The sequence below is a fragment of the Papio anubis genome, chromosome 20, assembly GCF_008728515.1.
Source record: "Papio anubis isolate 15944 chromosome 20, Panubis1.0, whole genome shotgun sequence".
Classification (NCBI taxonomy): domain Eukaryota; kingdom Metazoa; phylum Chordata; class Mammalia; order Primates; family Cercopithecidae; genus Papio; species Papio anubis.
This window is the reverse complement of record NC_044995.1, coordinates 43,666,038-43,682,940: the sequence shown is the minus strand read 5'-3', so window position 1 is coordinate 43,682,940 and position 16,903 is coordinate 43,666,038. Positions and strand designations below refer to the sequence as shown.

General features: G+C 55.5%; 1 protein-coding gene across 1 annotated transcript in view; it reads right to left on the bottom strand.

Annotated features, from left to right (window-relative positions):
• ELAVL1 (ELAV like RNA binding protein 1) overlaps window positions 1-16,903 on the bottom strand; it is a 47,537-nt gene that overhangs the window by 8,518 nt on the left and 22,116 nt on the right. Inside the window, exons 3-5 of the mRNA XM_003919386.5 lie at window positions 13,919-14,022; window positions 6,457-6,610; window positions 321-546 (exon numbers count right to left, since the gene is read on the bottom strand). Of these exons, the coding sequence (XP_003919435.1) occupies window positions 321-546; window positions 6,457-6,610; window positions 13,919-14,022 (484 nt within the window). The remainder of the gene's footprint in view (window positions 1-320; window positions 547-6,456; window positions 6,611-13,918; window positions 14,023-16,903) is intronic.

The following is a 16,903-nucleotide window of genomic DNA, read 5'->3' as shown; positions in this document are numbered from 1 at the left end:
AGGTTGGTCTTGAACTCCTGGGCTCAATCGATCTTCCTCTCTTGGCCACCCAAGGTGCTAGGATTACAGGGATGAGCCACTGTGTCTAGCCTGGAGTCACTGTTTTGATTCCCATGAAAGACAACGCCCCATCAGAAGTAAACGGCTTTCCTACAGACACCTTTCTGATGAAATTGTGATGTGGAGCTGCAGAATTATTCTGAAACGTGCTCTCTGGCAGGATCAGTCGAGCGTCCCCGTGGTTTCTATTCTGTGGCTGTGCCGTCGCCCACCAGCGGGGCTACGTATGGCTTTCAGGAGTGCGCACCCTCCCGACCCACCTGAATCTCTGCGCCTGGTGGTGAACGGGGCCTCCAAACCGTCGCGCTGGCGAGTGGTACAGCTGCGAGAGGAGTGCCACGTTTTTGTTCTGGTTGGGGTTGGCTGCAAACTTCACTGTGATGGGCTCAGAGGAACCTGGGGGTTTATGACCATTGAAACTGGTAATTGCCTCTTCTGCCTCCGACCGTTTGTCAAACCGGATAAACGCAACCCCTCTGGACAAACCTTTTTAACAAACCAACAAAAACGGAGTTAGGGGGAAAAAATGCTAGGACTTTCAAAACTGAAAAGCAAAAGTCAGGTCAGTCTACTGTGGGCCAGGCTGGAAGTCTGGTTAAGGAAATAAACAAAAATTAACCTAAAAGTGAAAACAAATGGATGGAGTAAAGAAAACCAATGACTAACAGAAGATTAAAACTTCAGACTTTCTTCCCGGCTGAAGCCACGACTCCACGGTGTCAGCGCCCAAAGATATTTTGGTGACAGACATCCCCAATAGACACCCAAGCCTCTTATTTGGAAGAAAGTAACATTAGGAAACAACATATCCACCGTCACTATTTAGCTGCCAGATACCCACTACAGAGTGGGTGTGTGGGGTTGGTGGGTAACAGGGTCGGGGTGGGGACTGCGTCTGAGAGTTCCTCCCTGGGCTCTGGGGCCCACTGTGACAGCAGGCCTCGTGGCCGAGCCTCCTGCCAAGGTGCCCAGCTCAGCCTGCATGCCCTCTCCTTCATGTCAGGAGGGAGTGGGATCCTGTGGCTGCCCCCTGCCAGCTCTGTGCTGCTGCCGTCACCTCACTCCTGTCTTGGGATACTCCACCCTAAGGTCCTGCACCCTCCCGTGGGCCCCAAATTGCCGTCAGAATCAAATGAGGCCAGAACACTGCCCAGGCTCACACAGCAGAGCTGAACCTATCCACAGGCTCGCCAGGCAGGCCTGGGGTCCCTGTGTGGGAAAGGCCAGGGCCCCAGCAGCCAAGCCCAGAGGGCACCTTCTCTTGCTACCTCAACTGAGCCACCCAAGGGCCAGTCCCGGGTTCTAGGCTGAACCCAATCCCTGGACGGGGCAGCGTGAGACCTGAGGCCAGTCCTACTGTGGGTAGCATTGGTGTGAGACGCTGAGCAAGGCGGGTGGAAGGAGAGCGTGGCTGTCCTCCACCCCTGCCCGTCCATACGCTAGGCCCGGGAGGGAAACATGAGTAGCCCGTCCCTTGAGGAACCTGGGAAGCGGGCTGGGAACTGGATGAGGGGATGGGGGTGAGGGCACACTGAGCAGCGGACTAGCTCCTTCTCTTGGAGCGAGGACACGATGGGGTCAGGGGAAGGCCTGGGGATCGGAGACGTGACAGCTGAGGGCCAGTCTGAGAGTGATGTCACTAGGTGGGAGTCGTGGGTGTGTCCCAGTGGGAGAGGCGGCCGCAGACAACCCAACCCAAACACCCTACTTCTCAAGACTTTTAGTCAAGCCAGGCCAAGGCTCGTGCCTGTGGTCTCAGCTACTCCAGAGGCTAAGGCAAGAGAATCGTCTGAGGCCAGGAGTTCAAGACCAGCCTGGACAACATAGTAAGATCTCATCTCTTAAGGAAAAAGAAAGACTTCCAGTCAAAGGGTGTCTTAAGTCAGGTTTCTTCTCCAGGCAAAGGCCTCTGGCACATGGTAATGAACAATGACCAAAGTGAGGCAGCCTGGAGCCATGGGTGACCTGTCCAGCAGGCACCCAACTGTCCCCATGTCCTGTCTCCACGTCTCTTCCGGCACCTTACTCCACCACTTCCCAGAGGGTCCCACCAGCTGCCCCACAATCGCGACACTGCAGGTCCCACGTGAGCACACAGACAGCAGCCTTAGTAAGGTCAGACCTACCGCTACACACATGTGCCAGGAATATTCTGGGGCTCAAGCTCATTTCTGAGCTGCTGCTCAGAAGGAACACCTGAAAACATAACCCTGACAGACGCTGTTTTCTTTGACTCTCTCACGACACGAATGACAGCTTAGTCAGTCCTGGAAACCTAAATGAAAATCTAACTTTAGGCAAATACGACTGAGAGCTGACGCTGGCCGCCTCGTAGGGAAGCTGGCTCCAAGCAGATGGCTTCATTCTGTTTCTAAAGACCTTGCGGCACAGCGGAGAGAAGGCATGCGTGCAAGTGTGGGCTCCTCTGGTGTTGTCAAGTGGCTTTCAAATGCAAACTGCCTGAGTGAAACGAAGAAAACTCAAGTAAGCGGGGCAGGAGCGATGCTGTTTAACACAGGGGGATATCAATTCACTCAATTATGTAATGGATGTATACTTTCTGATGATGGCTCTGCATTTTTTTTTTTTTGTCTTCCCCTAGTGTTTTTTATTTTTAATTTGTCTTTAAGATGGAGTCTCACTCTGTCACCCAGGCTGGGGTACAATGGCACGATCTCAGTTCACTGCAACACCCACCTCCCTGGTTCAAGTGATTCTCCTGCCTCAGCCTCCCAAGTAGGTGGGACTCCAGGCGCCTGCCATCATGCCCGGCTAATTTTTATTTTATTTTATTTTACTTTATTTATTTATTTGAGATGGAGTTTCACTCTTTTTGCCCAGGGTGGAGTGCAATAGTGCAATCTTGGCTCACTGCAACCTCCGCCTCCCAGATTCAAGTGATTCTCCTGCCTCAGCCTCCCCAATAGCTGGGATTACAGGTGCCTGCCACCAAGCCTGGCTAATTTTTTGTATTTTTAGTAGAGACAGGGTTTCACCATGTTGGCCAGGATGGTCTTGACCTCTCGACCTCGTGATCCACATGCCTCGGCCTCCCAAAGTGCTGGGATTACAGGCGTGAGCCACTGCGCCTGGCCTATTTTTAGTAGAAATGGAGTTTTGCCATGTTGGCCAGGCTGGTCTCGAACTGCTGACCTCAGGAGATCCACCCGCCTCGGCCTCCCAAAGTGCTGGGATTACAGGCGTGAGCTACCGCGCCCAGCCCCCTTGTGTTTCTTAGAATTTAACAGCAGAGTCCAAGAAACAGCATAATCTCCAGATGAATACACTATAAAGTTCACAATTAAGATGGATACAGAAGCAAAGGAATTAAAAAAAATTAAGCTGTTTCAGCTCAAGATGGGATTTTTTTCTCTTTTTTAAAAAAAGAGTTGGGGTCTCACTATGTTGGCCAGGCTGTTCTGAACTTCTGGGCTCAAGCAATCCTCCCACCTCGGCCTCCCAAAGTATTAGGATTACAGGTGTGAGCCACCGCGCCCAGCCATCCTCGTCTATTTAACACTGAAAAGCCCATCGCAGGAAGGCAAACTCCACACAGGCTGGTTTGCCACACACTTCTCTTCCCTGCTGTCCGCCTTGCGCCTCATGAGGTCCCAGGAACAGGCACCCTCTGTCCCCAGCAGAGGGAGCCATAGCCCTGGGATGGGAGCCTCACCTTCCCACCAATTCTGCACCCTGGGGTGGGAAGCAGAGCCAGGGAGACCCTCCTGGCTCCCTTCTCTGCCTCCTTCACCCCTCTACAAAGATGCCAAAGGTTGCTTATGCCACCTTGAGGTTCACAGCTGACCTGGCGGGCGATACTGAGGTGCCCCCAACACCCTGGGAGACACTACCTTGCAGAGGGAAAGGAAGCAATGCCCCCAACAGCTGTGTGCAGAGGTGAGTTCCCCCTGCCTGTGGCCTGTGTGTGCCTGAGAGACTAGGGAAGGCCCCGGGAGAGTTGGGTGGCTGGAGGCACGCTCTCAGGCACTGGGGGCTCCAAGTGGAGTGTAGGCTCCCATCATCAGGACCGTACTGGACAGAGAGAGGCCGAGGCAAAGCCGTGCATGTGGGGTCTAGAGGAGGAGGAGAGTGGACTGTGGGCCGGCGAGGTCAGCTTCCCCAGCCCCGGGCCCTGCGCAGCTAGTTCAGATGCCATAATGCAAAGTGGGGGGCAAGGAACCCACACACTGGCCCACCGACAGGATCGTTCTTTCAGCTAGCACTTGAAAGTAAGTGAGGGGACTTCAGGAACCACAGGAGATTCTTCTGGTACAAATCAGGGGAGTTTACACCAAGTAACTGGCATCCCCCGACCTTCTCCCCAGAGCGAAGACAGAATAGAGGCGGCCGTGCGAGTGAGCCCCGTCCTTCGTCACTGCTGGGTGCCAGGGCACCAGTCTGTGCTAGGCTACAGGCAGCCCCCAGAGCCCCCGTGAAGTGCACAGGGGCCCTTCCCCTCCTCGGGCCCCAGCGGGATGGAAGGCCGGCAGCAGCAGGGCCGGTGCGTGCCAGGTGGGGTTCCCACAGCCGGCCAGGAGGGAGAGAGACTGATAAGGCCGCCCACCCCAAGGCACGCAGCTCAGGGGACGCAGGACGATGTGCATGCTCCTCCAGCCTGCAGGCCAGGAAGGCCCCACCTGTGTGCACATGAAAGGCAAGGCTCTGGGCTGTTGGGGGAGTGCTGCTGTTCTCTCGAAAAGAGGTCACCTCAGAGCACAACTTCCTGTGGCCCGACTACTCGGTGTTATTTCAACATCACAGCCAAGGTGGGGCACAGTCTGTGTGGGAGGAACATGAAAACCACCCATATAACGAACGCACAGGCCTCACTGGGCTTGGGGAGCGGACTCTTCCCTCCTGGTTGGTCAGCACACTCCTGCTCCTGCCCCAAACAGAGCTGAGCGATTCTAAATCCCCTCAGGGTGGCCCGAGCTCCCCATCCCCCAGGCGGGGCCACGTGCAGGGCTTGGCAAAGGATGTGGTGGTGCACTAGTTCCTAGCCTAGTGCGGCAGGCGGGCCGGGAAGTGGGGCCGGAGCACAGCCGTGGATGTGCACGTGTCCCCTGCTCATCTCTGCCTGATGGCGTCACACAAAGCCCCGTGCCCATGTCCAGTGGCAAGACAGCATGGAAGGGCCAGCAAAGTGGCCAGGATTGCCTGCCCATTAGAGGAATTCACTGCCATGTGCTCTGTGCATTTTAGATGTGCTCCCCAGAGAAGGGCATCCGAATTCTGGGGATTTGGGCCATCAGACTACTGCACCCCAAAGGCCTGCAATGAAATTCACAGTGGACAAATGTGTAGCAGCCTTTTTTTTTTTTTTTTTTAAAAAAGAAACAGCATCTTGCTCTGTTGCCCAGGCTGAAGTGTAGTGGCATGATCACGGCTCACCACAGCTGTATACTCCTGGGTTCAAGCAGTCCTCCCGCCTCAGTCTCCTGAGCAGCTGTGATGACAAGCCCACACCACCGCACCTGGCTACAGTATCCTTTATTTTTTTTGAGATGGAATCCTGCTCTGTTGCCCAGGCTGGAGCTCAGTGGTGCAATCTCGGCTGGCCGCAATCTCCGCCTCGTGGGTTCAGGCGATTCTCTTGCCTCAGCCTCCCGAGTAGCTGAGATTACAGGCACCTGCCACTATACCCGGCTAATTTTTGTATTTTTAGTAGAGATGGGACTTCACCATGTTGGCCAGGCTGGTCTCGAACTCCTGATCTCAGGTGATCCATCTGCCTCGGCCTCCCAAAGTGCTGGGATTATAGGCATGAGCCACCACACCCAGCCTGCAGTGTCCTTTTCACCCCGTTCATGGGCAAGGCCAGGACATTTGGGTGCTTGAGGGAAGGTGCTAGAATCTCTTGGTGTCTTCACCATACATGAAACGCTGGCCTAATCCCCGGCTTTTTTTTTTTTTTTTTTTTGAGACGGAGTCTCGCTGTGTCACTCAGGCTGGAGTGCAGTGGCATGATCTCAGCTCACTGCAACCTCCGCTTCCTGGGTTCACGCCATTCTCCTGCCTCGGCCTCCCGAGTAGCTGGGACTATAGGCGCCCACCACCATGCCCACCTAATTTTTTGTATTTTTAGTAGAGACGGGGTTTCACCATGTTGGTCAGGCTGGTCTCGGTCTCCTGACCTCATGATCCACCCGCCTCGGCCTCCCAAAGTGCTGGGATTACAGGCGTGAGCCACCACGCCCAGCCATCTCCAGCTTCTTTTAATGCCATCTTACCTCCTCAGCCTTCTCAAACCAAAGTCAACGTCTTCTCATTTTGGTGTTGTCCTCGTTTGCAGAATAACTAATGACATTTAAAATCAAACAGTGATCTGCCTTCCCTAGAAAACCCAGCCCCCACCTAGAGAACACCCTCCCCACACGTCTCGGGCCCCTCTGGTACCTGTGGTCTGATCCACGAGGACTCGTGAGTTGATGATCCGCCCAAACCGAGAGAACATGTCCTCTACGTCCTTCTGGGTCATGGTCCGAGGGAGCCCGCTGATGTACAAGTTGGCGTCTTTGATGACCTCTGAGCTCGGGCGAGCATACGACACCTTGAGAACACAACCACTTTCTGAGATTAGGACAGGTACGTGGCCAAAGCATTGAGGAAGGTGCTAAATTTTAGGTTAGGAAAAGCCAACACTGTGTGGTAAGGATTCATGCAAGAACGATTATCATCACTGACACTCACCACCTGCAGCCGCGTGGTGGCAAGCTCACTGCGCGATGGGCCGTGAGCCGGGGTGCCTGGCAGCGCTTCCTCACTGGCTGCTCACCATCCTCAAGGAGGCAAGTGTGACTCCTATGTCACAAAGCCCAGGAACTGAGGGCCTGACGCTTGTGGGTGGCTACCTCTCTGATGTGCTGGACAATGAGCCAGTGCCAGAGATAGGTCCTGGTGCCCGAAAGAAGTCCGTGCTGCAGCGGGCAAGCAAGCTGGGAGCTACTGGGAGCGCACGAGACTCCACGAGACGCCCCTGCCAAAGAGCAAGCTTGCCACGGAAGCCCTGATGGAGGACCCCGAGTTTGTACTCAAATCCACTCAAGCATTCAATATTAAATGACTCAACACCTTTTGGATTTTTATTTTGCAAAATCAAAGAAAACTGAAGAGAACCTTCTGGGTACTTTGTCAAAATGGTACATTCATCATTCGTGTGGAGAGGGCAGTGAGGGGAGCCCGCAGGCCGATGCAAGACAAGGCCTTCAGTGCTTTCTCAGGTTGGCGCTGACAGCCGTGCAGACCCCACGGGCCCAGAAGGAGAAAAAGGACCATGGCGGGGCCGGGCGCGGTGGCTCACGCTGTAATCCCAGCACTTTGGGAGGCCGAGGAGGGCGGATCACAAGGTCAGGAGATCGAGACCCCATCTCTACTAAACCCCATCTCTACTAAAAATACAAAAAAAATTTAGCCGGGCGTGGTGGCGGGCGCCTGTAGTCCCAGCTACTCGGGGAGGCTGAGGCAGGAGAGTGGTGTGAACCTGGGAGGCGGAGCTTGCAGTGAGTCGAGATCGCGCCACTGCACTCCAGCCAGCGGGACAGAGTGAGACTCCGTCTCAAAAAAAAAAAAAAAAAAGGACCACGGCAGAACCCCTCTGCCTGTGAAGGGGCAGCCTGGCAGGACTCACAGCCTCATCAGCAGGCTGGGATATGGAGGAGTGAGCAGGAGAGGAGGGAGCAGGAGCAGAGGGAGCAGGAGCGGAGGGAGCAGGAACAGAGGGAGCAGGAGCTGTGTGCCCAGGAAGGGTGGGGACTTGAACCTGTGCAAAAGGAAGTTCGTTCCCTTTGAGGGAGGGGCACAGAACTGATGAGCCAAGGTAACTGAGACCAGAACGCAGGGAGAAACCGCCACTCAGGAGTCACTGGGCAGAATCTGTGTGCCGAGAACACACACACAGCATCCTCTGAGAAGCTCCTATCATGTCCCAGAGAAGGAATGACAGACATTGCCCCTGCTCACAGGGCAGCAGGCAGCCCAGCAGGGGAACAGGAGAGCCCCATGAGGAGAGGAGTGTGGGGCTGGAGGCCAGCTCCACCTGGTAGTGGTGGGAATCGAGGGAGCATGTCACTACGGGGCCCAAGAGGTCTCTGGGGAAGCCGTGCTGCTCCCAGGCCCGGGGCACCTCCATCAGCCTGTGGGCAGGAGCTCTGGGGACACTTGGCCACCCCACAATGTGGGTCAGGGGCTGCCAGTGCTGTCCCCAGAGAAAAAGAGGCTGCCTGGGTCCCCAGCCTCCCCTACAGTGTCCGGGCCTGCCCTGGCTTGCTGAAGACCCGTCTGGACTGGGGCAGTATTTGGGGACCTGCCAAACCGTGACCCTGGTGCCGGTGGAGCAGAGCTGAGGCTGTCACTGACTGGACCTACTGCCATCCCTGGATGAAGCCCCAGAGGAGAAGCGCCCTACAGCCAAGTGCTGGGGAAAGCTCTGATGCCTCCCAAGGACAGGTGTCTCCAAGGACCATGGGAACTCCACTTTCCTCTTCTCTCTGGACATGGTCACATTCAGTCAGGCTAGAATCAGAGCAGCTGGTGCAGAGCAGGCGTGCACTGACCTGGGGATCCCCGGCCCCTCGGCCAGAATCCTCTTTCCTAAGCTCCCAACATCGCTTGCTCTTTGGCCTCAATCGGGTCTTTTTCTGGCTGCCAATGCTCAATAATTCATCCAGTGAGGGGTTCAATCGTGTTCCCCCCACCCCACAATCCAAATTCATAGCCGAAGTCCTAACCCCTTGGGACCTCAAAACGTGACCTGATTTGGATACAGTCATTGGGGGTATAATCAGTTACGATGAGGTCACACTGGTATAGGGTGATCTCTAATCAAATGTGACTGATGTCCTTATAAAAAAGGGAAATTTAGGCCAGGCGTGGTGGCACAGGCCAGTAATCCCACTGTTTTGGGAGGCTGAGGTGGGAGGATCGCTTGAACACAGAAGTTCAAGACCAACCCAGGCAACATGGCAAGAACCCATCTCTACAAAAAATAAAATTAGCTGGTCGTGGTGGCACACACCTCTAGTCCCAGCTACGCAGGAGGCTAAGGTGGGAGGATCGCCTTAGTGCAGGAGTTTGAGGCTGCAGTGAGCCGTGATCACACCACTGCAGTCCAGCCTGGGTGACTGAGTGAGGCCCTTAAAAAAAAAAAAAAAAAAAAAAAAAGCTTTTTTTTTTTTGAAAAAATAAATTCAATTTAGAAAGGCAGGAAATGTGGATACAGGCACTCACACAGGGAGAAGGCTGTGTGAAGACAGACGCAGAGACTGGGGTGATGCTTCTCTAAGCCAAGGAACGCCAGAGACCGCCAGCTTCCACCAGAAGCTGTGAGAGAGGCCTCTTGGACAGATCCCTACCCAGTGCCTTCGAGAGAAACCAATCCTGCTGACACCGTGATCTTGGGCTTCCAGTCTCCAGAACCCTGAGTCAATACTCTTCTTCTGTTGAAGCAACCTGGCCTGTGGGGCTTTGTCATGGCAGCTGAGCAAACTCCTGACCACTCAGCTTGCCACAGATCCCTCCACTGGCATCAATGCCCAGTTCCTCCTCTCCCTATTTACTTCTTGACTGCGTTGATCATGACCTGACACGCTACATATTTTATTTACTTTTTTAGCTTTTTTTGTAGAGACAGGGTCTCGCTATGTTGCTCAGGTTAGACTTGAACTCCTGGGCTCAAGTGATCCTCCTGCCCTAGCCTCCCAAATGGCTTGGATTACAGGCATGTGCCACCCTGCCTGGCATCTACTTTATTTATTTAACTTTTAACTTTGCAAACAGACTCTGTGAGGGCCAGACTTGTGTGTTTCCTGCCACATCCAAAGCACTCAGAGCAGCCTCTGGTGAACGGTAAGCATCTGGGGACTGCTGCTGTGTGAATGGAGTGCGCAGTTGCCGCTGCTGTGAAGAATGTCTGCCTATCTGCACTGCAGTCCCCAGCGCTGGCTTCTGTGGGTGACAGGAGTTTTGCTGTTCTGGTTCCTGAGGCTTGGTTCTCACAATGTGCTAGGGAAGCCTCCAGGTGACGTTAAGTGCCTGTAGCCACACAGAGCACCTGGTTTCACACCCTGGCTTTGCCCCTCCATCCCTCCGTGACCTTGGCAGAGCTGTTTCACAACTGGAAACATCAGCTTCTTCAACCCAAATCTGGGGACCATTTTCTATGGGGCTGTGGAGAGGGCACGTGAGACACAGGATGGAAGGTCTGGCCTCCCGTCAGCCTTTGGTAAACACCGGCTGTGTGTGGCATACGGGGACCCGGCAGTGATGCAGAGCTGCACACAGAGACTGTGCGGCGTCCCGGCAGGGACACCGAGCTGCATCTGGGACATGCTCAGCCGGTCGCCTCCATGCAGGACCACTCCCACTGTGGCTGCTTGGGCTGCTACTACGGGGAAAAGATAGATAGGGATGAGGAGACAGGACTCCTCCCTCTCCACTCTGCCATCAAGGGAATGACATCAGGACCAAAGAGGACAGAGCGGACAGGGTGAAAGTAAGGGCATGTCTCGGCTGTCTGTGCAGGGCTGGGGCCTCAGAGCCCAGGGTGAGCACAAGGCTCCAGGAGGCCCTGCCTGCAGGGCAGGAGTGGGGCAGAGGCTTGGGGCCAGCCTGCAGTTCCCAGGATGTGCCTGACCACTGGGTTTCCTCTAGGATGTGGCCCTTGTCTTGTGCCCCTGCAGGTCCTGCTGCTCAGAATACCCTCATCCCCACCCTGGCCTGGCTAACTCCCTCTCCTCCTCCAGATCTCAACTCTGGCTTTCTTGAAGGAGCCTCCTCTGGCACTGGCCACTATTATAGGCTCCTGAGCCCACCCTGGGACCACCTTACAGTGAATAGTGGGCACCGCTGGGCTCCCCGAGGGCGGACCACGGGGCAGGGACCCCCAGCCCCTGGCAGAAGGCTTGGCCCCAGCCCATATTGTCCGTCATAAAGGATTTGTCTGGTCTCTGTCCCAGATTCTTAGGAGAGAGTTTGTAAAACTTCTGGAATTTCTGTCTTTGTTACCGTGAGGCCTTCGATCCCACTTGAGTTTGTGCTAAGTGATGGCTCAGGATAGGCCCCAGCACCAGAAAGACCAAGCATGTGACTAGAGGGCTGGGGCTCTGAGCTGGGCGATACCGGCCTGACCTCCAGGGTGGGGGAGGGGAAAGGGGTGCTGGGGATGGAGTTCCATCACATGGCCGAAGAGTCAATCGGTCATGCATTTGTAATGAGCCCAGTAAAAATGCCAGACACCAAAGCTATATGGAGCCTCCCGGCAGGTGCGCAGGTCACATGCAGGGAGGACAAGGCACCTGATCCCACCAGGTGCAGACATGTGAGCTCTGTGCTTGGGACCCTTCCTGTGTGGCTCTTCATTTGGCATGCCCTGAGTTGCAACCTTTATAAACAAACTGTCATCAGAAGCGTGGGTTCCAGGAGTCATTCTAGTGAGTCATGCACCCTGAAGGGGTGGCGGGAACCTCTGAATTTGTAGCCAGTTGGTCAGAAGTGCAGGGGCCTGGGGACTCCCAAAGGGTGACTGGCATCTGAGGTGAGGGCGGTCTCGTTGGAGACTATGGCCTTAAATATGCGGGGGCTGTGCTAACTCTGGGTGACTGGTGTCAGAACAGAACTGCAGGATACCAGGTGGCATCAGACCAACATGGAAAAAAAAAATCCAGGATGAGTTGAACGCACAACTCCATCCAGGCCCTTATGACGCTGCACAGATGAACCACCCTTAAACTGGGGAGGGCAGGGGATCCAAAGTCCCTCAGTATCGAGGTACCTGGACCAGCACCAGACACTGGCCAGGGGCTCAATAAAGGTTTGCAGAATGAACACACTTGGAGCACAAAGGACCCCAGGGCTGCGCCAGGGGAACTGCTAGAGAAGCCAGGCCCAGGCAGCCTCGGGGAGACCTGGGGAGAAATTACTGAGGGCTGTCACATCCCCATGAGGCTGGCCTGTTTCTGCAGAACTAGGACAGTGGTGGGAAGCCACTGAGAACCAGACTCTGCCGGCAGAGGGCAGGGCCGCCGAAGGTGAGGTAGACTTCTGCACGCATGGCCGGGATGACAGGGAGGGACACCTGCCCAGGCCTGAGCCCCTGGTGTTCTGTGAGGCTCTGGCTCCAAACTCAAGCAGCCACACCAGCCTTTCCCACCAACATCAATCCTAGAGAGGCAAGAGAGTCCTGTTTACGCGCTGGGCACCCGGCTCTTGCATTTGAGTAAACAGAACAGCTGCGCAGGAATAATCAACTGTTCTGCTCCACACCTCCGCCTGGCTGGGCTGCCTCAGAAACAAGAACCTTCAAACATTTTCTAAATGGAGAAAAGAATTCCTAGATGGGGAGTCCAGGGCCAAGGATAAGCCACCCAGGGCTGGAGGTGATTCCGGAAGGGCCGCCCCTGCTCAGGTGGAAACCCATGGTGCTTGGCTGCCCTCAGCAGCCCCCACCAGGGAAGGCACCTCTGAGGACCTGCGCTGGATATGAGGATGCAGGAGTGGCACGCCTGCCCTCGGGGAGCCCACTGCACACAACGCCCATGCAGCACGGGGCAGGTCTGGAAGAGCTGCTGTTGAGCGAGGGTTTGGCCCCTGAGTAACCAAGATCATGGGGCAGTCTGAAGGCAGGGACAAAGGCCACCTCTTGGCTGAAGGTGCTGCCACTGCCAGGTCACAGGACCCCTCTTGGTGGGCAGGCAAAAACCCAGGCTCCCAGGCCGACCCTGCAGCGACTCAGGAGGCCCCCCGCAGCCTGGGAATCTGTATTTCACAGCTCCCCAGGGGCCCTGATCATTGGTGCGGGTCCAAGAGGGACCCTTCTGGGCGACCGATGTGACTCAGGGAGCACCTTTCTCTGGGGCAGGAGCATCTAGCAGATCTAAAGGCTCACATAGGACCACCTCATTCCAAATGGCCTTGGAGCAAGAGAGGATACTGGCCGGCAAGCTCTCACGTCTGTGGGTACCCTGTGAAGGCCGGCACTGAGGGCGGGTGGGTGCAGTGGCTGCTGCAGGAAGCTCGGTTGCAGGGGCCTGCCTGGGACACGGGAGGCTTAGGGAAGGCTCAGCAGCACCCAGGACTGACAGGAGACCAGGGAGCAAAGGTCAGAAAGACACGAGGCTTGATCCAGATGGCAGGAGCTGCCCACGAACCCAGGAGCCAGAAGGCAGACACGTGCAGATGGGGGTTAAGTGGGGTTCGGGGTTGACAGCCCCAGGGCACGAGGGCACGGGTCAGATGATGAAGACAGAGGAAATCCATCTGTGTGACCTGGAGGACCTGTGACTCGTCCCAGGAAGCCACCATGGCCCTGCTGGAGGTGCCACCCCTGGGTTGCTGCACAGTTGGCTTCCTCTAGTCACCTGCCACTGTGAAGCTTCCACACACGGCAACCGCCTGTCACACATGGCTATCCTCTGTCTTGTTTACTGTCTACCCCCGACCCATGGGGGCACTGAGTTTGTCTGTTTTGGTCACTGTGGGGCACACGGTAGGTGCTGAGTGAGGTGCTGGGTGAGAGAAGGGTTACAACTGGCCCAGGGAGCGCAGAGGGAGCGCTGGGCAAGTTGGGAGTGGATGGAGCTGTCCAGGGATGGGAACACAGCAAGTCAGGCAGGAGAGACGACAGGGGAGGCCTGGGAGCTGATGCAACCTGGGGGCACCCTGGGTGGGGAGTTGGCCCTGAACCACCCATGTAAGGCCTGGGAGGGTCACCACCTGACCAGGGTATCTGATGGGAGTCCCCGAGGAGGAGTGGCCATGCTCATAGTCCCTTGGAGAGTGACTGTGAGGCTGGGCGGGGCTCAGCACAGACCTGTGTCTAGGGCAGGAATGGATGCGGTGATGATCAGATCCTTAATGGTTTTACCTTAATGGTTTTTGACTGGAGCCTCAAGCCGTTCAGCGTGTTGATTGCTCTCTCTGCATCCTTTGCGGTCACGTAGTTCACAAAGCCATAGCCCAAGCTGTGTCCTGTGCGGGAGAACACAAGGACATTGGTAAGCCGACCGTCTGCGAGTGAGGGACAGGGAGGTCGGGAAGTACTTTACCTGCCAGGCCTTTGGGAAATGCGATTACAGGTGGTAGCAAACTTTCTTACTTTGGCAAACACGTACATTTTCTGCAATGGACACAGGTTACTTTTTTTTTTTTTTTTTTTTGAGATAGGATCTTGCTCTGTCACCCAGGGTAGAGTCCAGCGCTGTGATCACAGCTCACTGTCACCTCAGATCCTTGGGCTACAGCCTCCCACCTCAGCCTCCAGAGTATCTGGGACTACAGGCCCACTCCGGCAGGCCCAAGCTAATTGTTAAAATTATTTGTAGAGATGGGGTCTCACTATGTTGCCCAAACTGTTCTAAAACTTTTGGGCTCAAGCAATCCTCCCACCTCGGCCTCCCAAAGTGTTGGGATTACAGATGTGGGTCACTACGCCTGGCCAAGAGGTTTTATTTTTGTAATTAAAATAACCCCAAAAGTTATTTAAAATGGAATATTTTTTAAAAATACTGTGCTACGGACAGCATCTTTCTGAATGACCAGTCCCGTGGGTGCCAGCCACTCTGTGGACCTGGGTGGTGAGGAAAAGGAAGACCATGGCAGTGGACAGGCTGGTGGACCCCAGTTTGTGTCACTGCTGTTTCTCTACCACTTCCTTGTCCAGAGCAGGAGGGTCTGCTGGCACCACCCAGCACCAGTTCCATTTACCTTCCCAAGCCTGAGACCAGCCCGACCCTGCTGTGGGGCAGAAGAGGACGGAGAGCCCAAGGAGAGGCCAGGAGCTGAGAATCCCCAGCCCCACCGGACAGTGGGGGAGAACCAAGGCCACGGGCAGATGTCCCTGCACCCCCTTTGTGAAACACTCAGCCAGGTACAAGTGAACACCCACTCACTGGACACCACGAGAGGGACTCGGGATGGCAAGGGCAGGACCAGAGGAGACAGCCTCTGAGGTCAGGGTTCAGAAGGAGCTTCATAGGACATTTGGCTAAACGCTCTCACTAAAGGGGAAGTGAGGAGGCCCAGGGAAGAGCGCAATCCCCGCCTCCCCCCAGCATATCCATGCTGAGCACCTGCTTTGGGCCGGACCCTCACCCAGCACTGCTCCATTCCCCCAGCCGGCAGAGCACCACAATGCGCAGGTCACCGAAGAGGAGGCCTGGAGCCCCACTGCGGCCGAGATCCTCTTTGCAGCTGGGCCAGGGGCATCCAGACCTATCTCACCGACAGCAAGATTACAAATCCAGCAGAGAGCCTAACCCAGATTTGCCACTTTCTTTTTAAAATGAATTTTATTTTTCAGAACAGTTTTAGGTTTACAGAAAAATTACAAGGATAATACCAAGTTCCCATACGGCTCCCTCCCAGTTTCCCTATCGGTACCACCGCGTGTGAGTATGGAATGCTGGTGATGATGAACATTCCCATTAACTCTGGTCCATACCCCATCCGCTTCCTTAGTCTTTCCCTCATGTTTTTTCCTGCCCCAGGACCTCATCCAGGATCCCATGTGACACTTAGTAGTCACATTCCCTCAGGCTCCTCTCGACGACGACAGTTTCTTGTTTCTCGTGACCTTGACGGTTTTGAGGACTGGTCGGATATTCCGTAGACTCTCCATCGGGTTTGATGGAGTCTCTGTCATGCCTGGAGTGGGGCTGAGGGTGTTGGTGCAGAAGAGGACAGCTGGAGTGCCCTTCTCATCACACTATGTCAAGGGCACAGGCCGTCAACGTGACTTATGGCTGCTGGTGCTGACCCTGATCACTCGGCCGAGGCAGTCAGTTTGCCAGGTTTCTTCGCTGTAAAGTGACTCCCACCCCTTTCCACACTGCCCTCCGCGGAAGGAAGTCAGGACGCCCAGCCCACACTTAAGGAATGGCCCTGACGTAGCAGCTACAGAAATGACATGCAGTTAGTTCTGCATGGGGCACTCTCTTTCCTGACGAACAAAACCAAAATCAGATCCTCTAGACCCGTATTTCTAATAAAACTCCATGGGACTAAGAGACTCAGCTCTGGGGCCCTGGACAAAGGGAGAACCCAGAGCACCAAGACTGCAGGACCAGGCCCACGTGGAGCGAACTGGGATCGTAGCTCAGAGAACAAGCAGCGGAGCAGCGCGGCCAGGTCGGGACTGCCAGGGCCTCTGCAAGCGCTCCAGACGGTGGTGTGAAACTGGCAGGTGTCCCTGCACCCACTCTGTGACACACTCAGCACAGGTACAAGCGAACACCCACTCACTGGACACCACAGGAGGGACTCGGGATGGCAAGGGCAAGACCAGAGGGGACAGCCTCTGGGGTCAGGGATTCCTGTGATACGGATTCTTGACCACAACGTCAGCCTGGCTGGGTTTTTTTCACTCCTGAACACCTGCTCTCCAATTGCTCAGCGCCATCTACATTCGGGCCCCATCCTTCTGCTCCATCCACAAGCCTGGACCACTTGCCTCCTTGGCTGCAGCGCCTCAGGCAGCCTAAGCACTGCTTGAGAAAGTCATACACCGGTAAGGACTCGAGCACCAATCCCTGTTCCTGTGTCCTCAGCCACAGCCAGCTCCTCTCAACACATAAACATGGTCCCTGCCTGGCCCAAGTCCCTGCTTCATCTCCCAGGTGCTGGGTGGTCCTGGCTGGTCCCCTAGGATGGTCACTGCCCCAGGGACCATTTCAGGATGTGTCCCCTGAGCTTTCGGCAGCTTAGGGTAGGGCCTACCCCTTTGGGACACCCCTCCTCTGGGATGTGGAAACCACACCAGGTTTCCATCTCCCTGACTGTCCCTCCTCAGGCTCCTCATCCCCTGTCCATTCCAAGAAGACTCACGGGCCCTGAGTACCCACCCATATTTGGC